The 12,359-nt window shown below is 46.9% G+C and overlaps 1 protein-coding gene across 2 annotated transcripts in view; it reads right to left on the reverse strand.

The window, feature by feature from the left end:
- Positions 1-12,359, reverse strand: part of TOPAZ1 (testis and ovary specific TOPAZ 1) — a 2,616,805-nt gene that overhangs the window by 1,401,786 nt on the left and 1,202,660 nt on the right. For both annotated transcript variants that reach the window (XM_069648829.1, XM_069648828.1), the window contains exon 9: positions 11,663-11,726. In XM_069648829.1, the coding sequence (XP_069504930.1) occupies positions 11,663-11,726 (64 nt within the window). The remainder of the gene's footprint in view (positions 1-11,662; positions 11,727-12,359) is intronic.

A 12,359-nucleotide genomic window follows, 5' to 3' on the forward strand; every position in this document is an offset into this window, starting at 1 on the left:
TATAGAACAGCCTCCCCCCTCCTGCGTCTGGAGCAGGACTTCCTTAAATTACGCAGGCCCCTCAAGACTTTCCTCTTTATCTCCTCCTTCCCCACTTCTCTCCTCTGATTGGGTTCCAGGGCCCTTATGCATCTTCGGGGCACTCACTGCCCACAGCTTCTGTCTATCATCAGCACTTGCCTCGGCGTGTCCGCACTTATCTTCCATGTGTTTCATCTGTTGCTCACACACGAGCGCGGGCACCCCAGCACTTACTCCCACTGCCCTTCCCTTCTGCACTTGCACGTTCTGAATACTCACAAGGCACAGTAGGTTTGTCATTTCTTTTCCCCCCCTCCACTGTATTTAATTATCTTTAGATCTAATATTGTGTCTCATTCCCATTTCCCCTCCCTGTTGCCCTGTGGGCACTTTGAAATAGAATGTACTTGCTGTATAAGCGTCTAACAAGTGAACAATAAATAAAATAAAGATTTAAGAAGCTGTCCTAAGTCATGTCCTGCAGGAATAAGTGCTTCGCAACAACAATCTGATGCAGTACAGACAAGTACTTTTGGACTGCCTGTGGATACTTTGTTGCAAAGGACTGGTTTCTGGACGGACCTCATTCACGGGACAAACCGTTTGGTTAAAATCCTAGACGCAGCGCGGACTGCAGCCGAGTACAGACGAGTACTGTTGTACTGCTGGTGGATACTTTGTTGCAAAGAACTGGTTTCTGGATGGACCTAATTGCTGTGACACCACTTGGTTAAAATCCTAGAGGCAGGAGGGGGCGCTGTTGAGCAGCCGACAAAATGGCTGCCTAGCTTTTCAGCTCCGTGTGCTGCCGCTTTATATCTGCTTCCATCTGCGGTTTAACATCTTGCCCCATCTTCAAACCCGGCTCCTGCCTTCCAGACACTTGGAGCTACCTACCTGTGAAATTTCGGCCCGAACCGGTCCTTCTGAGCCTGGGTTGGTCCGTCGGCGCTGCCCCCCGTATTGGGCGTACTGGGCCGGGCTCGCCGCTGCCTGCAGCCCTGCGGCTCACGTGATCCTACTACCCGCCTCCCTCGCTTGGACGCTGGCCTACTGTCGCCTGGAGGCTGGGGCTGATCTGGAGCCCGGGGGCCGCCTTCACCGCCCTACTGCGCGTGGGTGGATCCTGCGTCGAACTTCACCGCCTGGGATCTCCCGTGGCCGGCTGCCGCCCTGCGCTCTCGTGGCGCCGCTGCCTGCTCCCCTCCCTCCCGCGGAGAACATCTCCCCCCCGCTAGACCTGCAGCAGGGGAACTCTGCGGTGCACTGCTGTGCCGCCAGACGCGTGTGACACCCTCGGGTGACGAGTGGAATCGCTGGGGACCCCGTCATCTGGATTGATCGCTGGCTTGAGGTGAGGAGCCAGGGTGGCTGCCGTGCACGGGTGTCCCTGTGATCCCTCCGCTCCGCTTGCGGCCCTCGCGCCCTCACCTGTGTTATACCCCCCTGGGGCCTCGCGACGCCAGCCCGCTCTCCTGGGACCTATTGAGGCATCCCCCCTGACCCGCCCTCCCCTGATAGCTCCGGATGACTCTGAGTTACTGCGACACCATTTAGAAGAGAGTGGGTTCCTCCATTTGGCCATCACTCTACATAGCCCCAGGTCATAAATCACATAATGTCCAACCGATCCAGGAATACCAGCAAGACTGGGGCTATGGATAAATTTGCAAAAGCCACCTCGAGATCTGAATCGGCCCATTCTTCATGCGATCAGACCGACACACAGCTCCCTGCGGAGGGGCCTCAGGCGGACCTGACGGTCATGATGGAAACTATGGCCAGAAACTCTGCTGCATTTCATGAAAAGCTCGACATCAATGCGAATGTGGCATCTCTTAGGGCCAAGTTGGATCAACAGGGGACGCGGCTCAGTGAGGCTGAAAATAGAATTGGTGCCAGCGAAGACACTGTAGCCACACTGCCGAGTACAGTGGCCACTCTTGTCACGGACATGAAGTCAGTGAAGGCTAAGTGTGATGACCTCGAATCCAGATCGAGGAGGAATAATATACGCATTATTGGGGTCCCGGAAAACGCGCTGAAGGGCCGACTCGAACTGGCTGTCGAAAACCTCTTGAAGTATCTATTGGGCAACCCGGTTTTGTCCCCTTTCTTCACGATCGAGAGGGCCCACAGGGCACTGGCCCCACGTCCCAGGCCTGGGGACTTTCCAAGACCCATCATTGCGAAGATCCTGAGTTTTAAAGATCGCGACCAAATCCTCCGCCTCGCACGTGAGAAGGGTGAGCTCAGAATGGACTCGCAGGTGATCCGAATTTTCCCTGACTTCTCGACTGGAGTCCAGCAGGAACGTCGCCAATTCATTGGAGTTAAGAAACTGCTCAGGGAAAGGAACATTCCTTATGCCATAATATTCCCTGCACGTTTGAAATTCACATTCAACAACAAACTTTACTTCTTTACGGTGCCTTCAGAGGCGGTGAAATTCATAGAGGCACACATTCCCCCTCATCCACCCGCTGAGGATATGATGCAGAATGACTGAACTCCATCTGTGGCTTGCTCCCTCTGATCGCCCTATGGCCGGGCGTCCTTGTGGCTATACAAGTATCTGGTTGTTCTATTTACATTTCCTAAGTAGCCCTGGCTGTACTCACTGTACCTAATCTCTTGAAAACGCACTGTCAGGTTACCATAATACTGAACCTCTCATCTTTTCCATGTTGACTTCCTAATGTTGTTTATTGTAACATTCCTCTGTTCCACACGCAGGCCCGGCATAGATGCAGCGACATGCATTTTTATACCGCAAACACTGCTTGTTTTCTCAAGGATCCCACTGGGCTCCAAGCGTGCTAGCGAACGGCAATAGCGCACCCCATTGCGATTGCACTGTTTGTTATACTGTTGTTATGGGTTCGCCCCTGTTGGGCTCCTGCACTAGCTGGCTCGGGGTCGACCCGGCGGTGCACAGGGAGGGTGGCTTGGCGCTTACACTACTATATTTGGGTTAGTGGTGAGGGAGGGGGGTGGGAATGGGGTGTTATCTAAAAAAGGCACACAAGGTTGCATGGTGCGAGCATTAAAGGCCCATGAATGCATGTTCGACTTCAAAAGTTGGGGCACACACCACTACCGGGTCTGGGATGTCCACTAAAAATGTGTGCAGTATATTAGGATATTTACTACTGCAATGTCTACTGTCATAATGTCCTGGAATGTCCGTGGGCTAAGCAACCACACCAAGGCCCGTAAAATCATAGCGTATGCTAACAGACACAACTGCAAGTTACTGCTCCTACAGGAGACGCACTCCAATGGCCTCATACCAAGAACCACGGCCCCTGCATGGGGACCGGCGAGATTCTTCACCTCCTATTCCACTCAATCCAGGGGTGTTCTAACGATGGTCCACAAATCCATTAAGTTTACACTGCACAAAAACTACACCGACCCCGAAGGTAGTTATGTAATACTGCACTGCATTCTGGCTAACAAAGAATATTTACTTGTTAATACCTACTGCCCTAATGTGGATTCCCCTGAATTTTTTGACAATATCACCACCATACTGCTGGGATTTGTGGGCATACCGATCCTGTGCGGTGGGGACTTCAATCTTATCCTCGACACGGTCCTGGACAGAACTGGAATTGCTCCTCGTTCCTTGTCCGGTGCTGCACGCAGACTGCAAGCCCACAATATGACACTTGACATCTGTGACGCTTGGAGACAGCTACACCCCCAATGGGGAGACTACACCTACTACTCATCAGTGCACGATAGCTCCTCTAGAATAGACCTATTTCTTGTATCAAAAGGAGTCATGGGTGGGGTGGTGGAAGCCCAGATTTTACCTCGCACACTGTCTGATCATGCCCCAATTACACTCTCGGCGAGACTGGGGATACCTGTCCCGACGTTCACCACCTGGCGTTTCAAATCCGAGGCCCTTAGGGATGTTGTATTTAGGGCTGAAATACTTGCTGACATTCTGTCATTCTTTGAACACAACTCTCTTTCGGACACCTCGGCTGCAGTCAGGTGGGGCGCCTTCAAAGTGTATATTAGGGGTATGTCCATCTCCCGGGAGGCTGGGGTGTTGAAATCAATCAGAGCCGCACTGGATCGATCTGAAACCAAACTGAAGCAATTGGAACTACAATGTGCCACTAGAGCTGACCCTGCCATACTTGCTCAGGTCGCCGATGAACTCCAGGCATACAACAAGCTCGCCGTCAGTGAAACACAATACTTTACCCGGCCGCAGGCAGCCAGGAAATATGGAGAGGGAGACAGGCCTGGGAGAACATTAGCGACCCTATTAAAATGGGAATCTGGCCGGACGCAGATCACCTCTATTAAAGATAAACATGGCAACGCACAATGGGCCGACCAACAAATCCTAGATACGTTCGCTGAGTTCTACAGGTCCCTCTACGCTCAACCCGCTGAACACACAGAACAACATATGCGTGAACTCCTCGACCAGATCCCCACCACAGAGATCTCCTCCGCTACTCGTGACGAATTGGACTCCCCAATCACACTAGATGAAATTATAACAGCCATTTCTGACCTGCCCAAAGACAAGGCCCCGGGACCTGACGGCCTAACCACCGATTTCTACCAAGAGCACGACGCCATAATCGCCCCCAGGCTGCTCGAGGTCTGGGACGAATCGCTTCGTGCCTCTATCCTCCCCCTCTCCATGCGCGAAGCGGCCATTACAGTGCTGCTCAAGCCTGGCAAACCTAACAATGAATGTGGGTCCTATAGACCCCTCTCCCTTATGAATCTCGATATAAAGATTTTTGCAAAAATTATAGCCAACCAATTCCTGCCCATTATGACGTATTTAGTCCATGAAGACCAGGCCGGGTTTGTACCCGGTAGGTCTACCTCCCACAATATCAGGAGACTGTATATGCGGTATGTCACGCATTGATCAAGATGTGCAGGTTGTGGCGGTTACGCTTGATGCCCAGAAGGCCTTTGATATGGTCTCCTGGAAATACACATGGCTAGTGCTGGAAACCATGGGCATAGGCCCAAACATGATTAGGTTCATCAAATTACTGTACACTTCTCCTGTGGCGCGGGTTAGGACCAATACACTGACATCTGACCTTTTCACACTCTTCAGGGGCACCCGACAGGGATGCCCCTTCTCTCCTATTTTGTTCGCCCTGGCAATAGAACCCATTGCAGACTTTGTGCGTGCTCATCACGCCCGCAAGGGAATAAGACTGAAAGACAGTCCTGAAATTATATCTTTATATGCGGATGATGTTTTACTATACATCAGAGACCCCGCAACACACCTTGACCCCATACTAAGGGACATCACCCGCATTGGCACCCACTCCGGTTTCACTATTAACTACTCCAAATCAGAGATCTTCCCACTCACTAAGTCCACCCGACAACCCACCACTGAATACCCCCTCCGCTGGTCACCGAATGGTATAAGATATCTGGGTGTGCAAATATCGCTAGACAAATCCACCCTCATCGCCGACAACTATTCCGCCATATCACAAATAGCTGAGACTAAACTCCTACGGTGGCGTGCCCTCCCACTATCCATTGCTGGACGGCTCTCCCTCATAAAAATGATCCTACTCCCCAAACTGTTATATACGTTTAGCAACGTACCCGTATGGCCCGGGAGGCGATATTTTACTAGACTACACACACTATGTGCACAGTTTCTCTGGCACTCTGGCGCAGTACACAAAAAATGGACGGACATGGCACTCCCATATAAACAAGGAGTATTCACGGCTCCAGATCTATCACTTTATTGGTCCGCGGCCCAGGCCCAACATGCCACCCACTGGTACCCTGGCACCCCGGTGCGTCCCCATATCAAACTGGAACGAATGGCAGCTGCTGGTATCAATCTAATGTCCCTCATACTACATCGGCACTACACACCAGACTCTCCCATTGACCCAATCAGCACGACCCTTCAAGCCTGGGCCCGCTTGCTATTTCAGACACCTGAAGCCTCTCCATACTACAAGTGGCTTCCTGTATGGGCCTTTCCCAGCTTGGAACCCACTCATGATGCGGCACTGGCCCGACACTGGGGGATGCTGGGATACCAAGCACTGACGGACTTCTACCCCGAGGGCAGGTTCATCGACCCTCAAACTTGGAAACCGGGGCACACCGGGTCCGCCCTGGAGACCCTCCAATACTACAGACTGCGAGCTGCGTTTCGCAACAAATGGCCCACATTCCCCGATGAGCCCCCAGACAACCCAGCCATTCCATATATTGCCAATTCTGGAGGTGCCCATGGAGTAGTCACATCACTTTACAAGATCCTACAGGAGGCTACCCCTACTCCCACTCTCAAGGCACGTGTTGAATGGGCTGGTGAACTAGATCTAGAAATATCAGATAGGGTTTGGAGGGATATGTGCCTGCACACTCGGAAAGTCTCCCTGATTTCTGTTTTCGCGCCATGCAGTACAAACTTTTAAATAGACTTTACTACTCTCCACACAGGACCTCGAGGTTCGCCTGTGATACGGCGCACCTCTGCCCCCGCTGCGGAGTGGCGGCAGCTGACCACTTACACATTTTCTGGTCTTGTGATAAATTGCTGAGGTTCTGGGAAAGCATCCTAGAAACGCTCACGGCTATCACTGACACAATGATTGACCCTGATCCTTTAGCCGTCCTCTTTGGAGCCTGGAAAACAGATGACACCAGATGTTTGGCCAAGTTTCTTAATATTGGGTGCATGATTGCCAAAAAATGCATACTTCAAAACTGGAAAAGTCCCATCCCCCCAGTCCATCAGAAATGGCTCCATATGCTTACTTGGGCACGGAACTGTGAGGAGGAATTTATATCCATGCTCCACGTCACCTCTCGACCCAAGAATATCTGGGTGGAATTCAATTCGTACCTTAACAGTCGTAGTGAAGACACACCCGGCTCTGGATCGTCCCCCACCCCGTCAGTGTCCACTGCTACAACATAAACTCGTACTCATATGTATCTGGTATGATTATTGTCTGACATTATTGTGATTTTGTTCAACTGCTCATGCATTGACCCACCTAATTTTTCTTACTTGTACTTGTTGCCTTGATGTATGTACCACGTAACCTTTGCCGCCAAAAATAAAAGTTTTAAAAAAAAAATCCTAGAGGCAGCATGGAGTGCAGACTAGTACTGTTGTACTGCGGTTGGACTACTGCAACCAACGTGCAGTGAGTTTTGACGGTGTCACCAACATCACTGTTTTACATGTAAAACCTGAGAAGTAGATCTGACAACGGAAACGTGAATGCTGAAAAGAAAATCTGATAAAGTTCAAACAGGCTTTGCCTCTGCCCGCTTCCCCGAAACTATGGCTTCAATGAGGCTAATGATGCTGCCGGTAGAAATATTACATGCTAAACGTAAGAAAACACAGAAAATAAACTTCTCTGCTTTGGGTGCTAATGAGCACATAGAAACGGATACACAAACAATGGATGAGGAGGTTGAGTCTTTTTGTCAGGAGCATGATAAGGCACAATAACTGGTAATGTCAAACCTGCATATGACATCTCGTGCTGGAGTAGTGCCCCCACCCCTGATCCTTACTGATTATAAAGGCAGGAATTCAGATACTTTTTTTATCCTTCGCCACTGAACTCTGACAGAAGTGACTTTGCATTAATGTTGACGCAAAATATAGTGACAGATTTGAATTACAATGCACTGACTGCTCTAGATTTTATGCTCTCCTCGTTTGTTAGACTGTATGAAATTAATATTGAAGTGAAAGAACATAGTGCTTTTGAAAGCTCCACAAAATAAATAAAATAAGACTGGATTCCATGTACTTGGGAATGGCTTTCGATTTAATTTCCAGGCAAAGACGGTTAATATGCAAATGAGAGAAGTGGTGCAGGTCATTGACTGTATGCAGGTAAATGAAAGGATTCCTACTGAAATGGCGGTTGACCCAAAATCTATAATGGAGTCTGAGGCGGCACCAGGCTTATAGAGCAAGTGGACACGCAGGTTATGATACATTCATCTAATCAACAGAAACAGCAGAAATGAAAGCAATGTTAATAAAAAGGCAAAAAAAGTGAAAAGTAATAAGAGAACATCCAGAATCGTTTCGAGAACTATCACATTAACAGAGGCTCCTGGTCAGAAAGGCTCCTATTTTTGAAAGAAGCAAAACAAAAGTAAAAAAAAAAAATGAAGTTACCTGCGTTGGATCAGTGTTAGCCCAAAAAGACGATTATTCTGACAGCGGCTTTTCATCGGACATGTATGTTCTCCTGCTCGGCTACTGATGCACTTCATAGGATGTCAAATCCTGACCACTGGTTGAATTGAAATGGCTATTTGTTTTAGCGAGGTGTACTTTAACACGTTGTCAGTCACTGTACAGGAACCTCATGGTAATCTAGCACGTGAATCTGTGAAAAAAGGCTAGGTATATTGGGTCCTGAAAGGCACTGTTGTCTAATACAAGCCTGAGTAATTCGAGGGGATTATTATCTGGTCAAAGCTGCAATGCGAGGAGATCCATGTCATCTTATCGAGATATTAGAATACAAGAACATAGAAGACTACTGAGGCTTCTATTTGAATGTGTTTTTAGAGGAGATACTTATTTAGTCTTGAATAGATCAACACATTTTGGTTTGTTTTCCGAGGCTCTGAATCTTTGTTCCATTTCCAGTCTTGACATTGATCATGTTGAATTCATGGACAGGATTAGAACAGACAGTTACACTGGACACTCCATTAACATTGTCTATGTTGCTATTATAAAGGAATCTGTTCTATTAAGACAGCTTGGTTATGACCCCACCCCTTTAGACTCACTGTATGAGAGCAGAGTGAGTAATTGTCAAGACTAGGCTGACTGGGACGCATGCAGCTATTGTAATTTCCACTGGGGAGAGTGGTTGAAAAAAACGAATGATTCCTATTGGTCTTGGATTAGGAGATCTTTAAATGCAGACAAAGGCAATACATTAATAACGCATAGTTGCCTTTAGGATGTGGGAACATTGAAATTTGTGTCTTGGAACTCGTGGGCATCTTCAGCTTTTTAATAATATATGTATATAAAGGCAATTCGTTAAAACAACAGAATTTCATTCTATTACATGAAACATGGCACACTGAAGTACCCCTATTAGATAGCTATCTTGTTGCATTTCAGCCAGCTACCCAAGGAGAGCTAGGACGTCACTCAGGTGACTTAATTACTGCCATGAAACCCAATGTGGGCATAACCGTTAAAAAAAAAGAAAGCAACACTCCATCACCATCTTAGAATTTTTACCGGGACCTCGGAGGAGCTATATGTTGCTTATTAATATCTATTGGCACAGGGGATTATGTTAATTACAGGTTTTTCTTGAGACATTATATAGGAATGGTTGAGTGATACTTCTAATGGTTATATAATTATATATGCAAAAGATCTGGGAGTCCCTCTACTGAGAATGGTCACGGCCAAATAATCTGTTTTCTGGGTAGGTTCCCACTCGAGATTGCCTACAGTCACGTTTTAGCTCACTGTACCGTTCACAGAGCAGTCCATCACCGAAATGCTGGGCACTTCTCCTCTAACAAGAGTACCAACAGAAACCCCAGACACGTGTTTCAAATGCACAAACCCCCAGCAACCCAGCAATCCCTCTCCTCCCGGCCAACAAATTCCACCACTTGCACACGCAAATCAGCTCAACGGACGTCACGGCAAAAACTCACTCACTCATTCAGGGAATTAATTGGGCCGGAACAAGATGGAGCTGCGCTTCGATAAAAATTGTCTTGTCCGAGTACCATTCAGTGTAGACCGGAGGCCCAAACCCCACCACTATTCGGACAGATTAAATGAGCATCAAACCAAGTGTGCATTGCATGCTCAGAAGGAATGCACATTTTAATTACCATCACAGACATGTTTGATACATTGGTGGTCATTCTTAAGTTCTCAAAATGCACTGTTTTTATGCAAAGCAGTCAGCATCCTATAATCAAGGCACCCACATTACGCTAACACCTAGCTCCTCCTCTCAGTCTCACCCACAGCTCTGACAATCTGCCTCCCCCACCTCATCTCCCCCCTTGTCAATTTCCAGCATTATACAAATTGAAGGAATTGGGCCGCAACAAGACAGACCTGCGCTCTGGCAAAAATTGTCTTGCCGGTGCGCTGTTCTGTGTAGACCAGAGGCCCAAACCCCCCACCCTCCAAGTCGAGGAAGCTCTCTGCCCCCGATTGCTGTCAGTCTCCATTCGTACAATAGTTCTATCATATTACATAAGGAGTAGGTGAAGTGCCTTACATGCATCGATTTGGTTACGGACGCAATACAGGCTCCGACTGCTGGAATATGGAGGGAAAACATTCTTTAACTAGCATTCCAATATGCAGGAAATCACATATCAAGCATTCTAGTCACTAGTAAGAAAGAGTCAAAATCCCTTAAAGGCCCCAGGTCATCTGATACTTTTGTTCTTTTAAGGTTTTAAGGTTTTTGCACTTGAAAGGAGGGGGGGGAAGGAAGGAGGATGGAAGGAAAATCCAATTTTCTACTGACACTGCAGACAACGTAAAGGGCAAAGGGCAAAGGAATGGTGCATCCGTAGGCAAACCTTGTCCTCTAGATATACATGGTCAACATAAGAGGTCCAGGGAAGGAAATGTCTTCTGGTTCACCAGTTTATGGTGCGTTCACATAGCGGGTGCTTTAGGACAGATGGAACCTCATTCATGTCAGCTTTCTAACCAGAACACACAATATTTTCAAATACCTCAACAAATTAATCTTAAACGTGAAACAAGCACCAGTTCTCAACAACATTTCAAAAGGCCACAATGGCTGACATAGAAGAAATGCAAAACCACAAGTCTACACCAGTCCTGGCTAGATAGTAAACAAAAGAAAAAAAAAAGAAAAAAAAAACTAGCATCAACAAGGAAAGGATTTATTTTAGCATTTAAAGACAATGGCAACAAACTTGACTTATGCTCTTACATTGTTTCATCAAAGAATGTTTCCTGCCAGCAACAGTACATGCAGGGTTACCTTAGACAACACTATATGGACAGAAGTTTAATCCTTGTGAACCAGGCAATCAACCTCAGCGATTGGAGGCAAGGATAGAAAATGTGGCCCTGAAGCGAAGATACACGTTCAACTGAACATAGCACGGAAGTAGCAGCAGACCAAACATTCTGCAAAAAAAGTATCTACAAACACTGTGGGCTCTTCCTGCATTTATCAAACATGTAAGAAGAGGGAGTTGGAATGCCAACACCACATGCAAAAACGCCTAACTGCAGAAGTTGATGGATTGGGGTGCAGATAAATCAGTTAACTAGGGAGTGGTGACTCTAGAAGCTTTTACGTGCTGAGTTCCTCTGTTTAAAAAATATTCTGCTGTGGTGCTCTGCATTCGCAAGTCTAGTGGAGCAGAGAATGTTGTTTATTTGTACAAGGTATTAGCGGATATGTTTTTAGTAGCCATCATAAAGCAGTTTAATACAAACCATTGTTGCAGTCTTAAGTGACAGAAGGAAGAATGGGATACAATACTAATATATATGTTCTCTACACAAATCAGGCACAGCATAGCTGGATAAATATTAACAAGCAAATACATAGTAATGTTTGAAACAAAATACCTGCACGATGTAAAACCTTTGGATCGCTTACATTCAATAGTTTCTGAACGATCTCCATGCACAGCTAAAGAAAAAAACATGAAAGGTAGAAAAAAGTTCACAATTAGTATTATATAAAGGTGTAAAAAAAATGGTTAGTGCAACTATCATGCAAAGATTCTTTAGTTCCAGGCATTGCTAGGTACCGACAGTTCTTTGATTAATATAGGAAGATTGCAAAACACCGGCACCACACAGTGCATTTTATTCACGTAAACATGTTTTTCACACCTTTATCCTCCCCTTTCCATTAACCCGTTCACTTATGAAAAGATCAAAAATACTGGCCGGTTACAACAGTTCTCAATGGTAGATGTCAATAAGCCACAAATTTGCTTGGTTTTGCTGGTGGTCTCGTGCAGAAGAGATGTGAACAAGCAGTTTGGGCTGAACTGCCCATTTTGGGGGAATATAAAGCCTGATCTACCTATGTGCGTTCCCCTTCTGTAATGACATGTCAGGATGAAAATTGTCAGTCTGGTTCAGGGCTTCAAAATCAACAATTGTCTCAAGACCCAAAAGGTTGAGTATCTTAATAAAGTCACTAAACCCCTTAGATCTTCACTCAACGTTTCCATTAAATGGGTGTTGGGTCACGTATTAGCATTGTTCTTGTGCACGCTGTATAATGGATTTATGTCTGATGGGGCTGTATGTC

The sequence above is a fragment of the Ambystoma mexicanum genome, chromosome 2q (genome assembly GCF_040938575.1).
Source record: "Ambystoma mexicanum isolate Mex_15411 chromosome 2q, UKY_AmexF1_1, whole genome shotgun sequence".
Taxonomy (NCBI): domain Eukaryota; kingdom Metazoa; phylum Chordata; class Amphibia; order Caudata; family Ambystomatidae; genus Ambystoma; species Ambystoma mexicanum.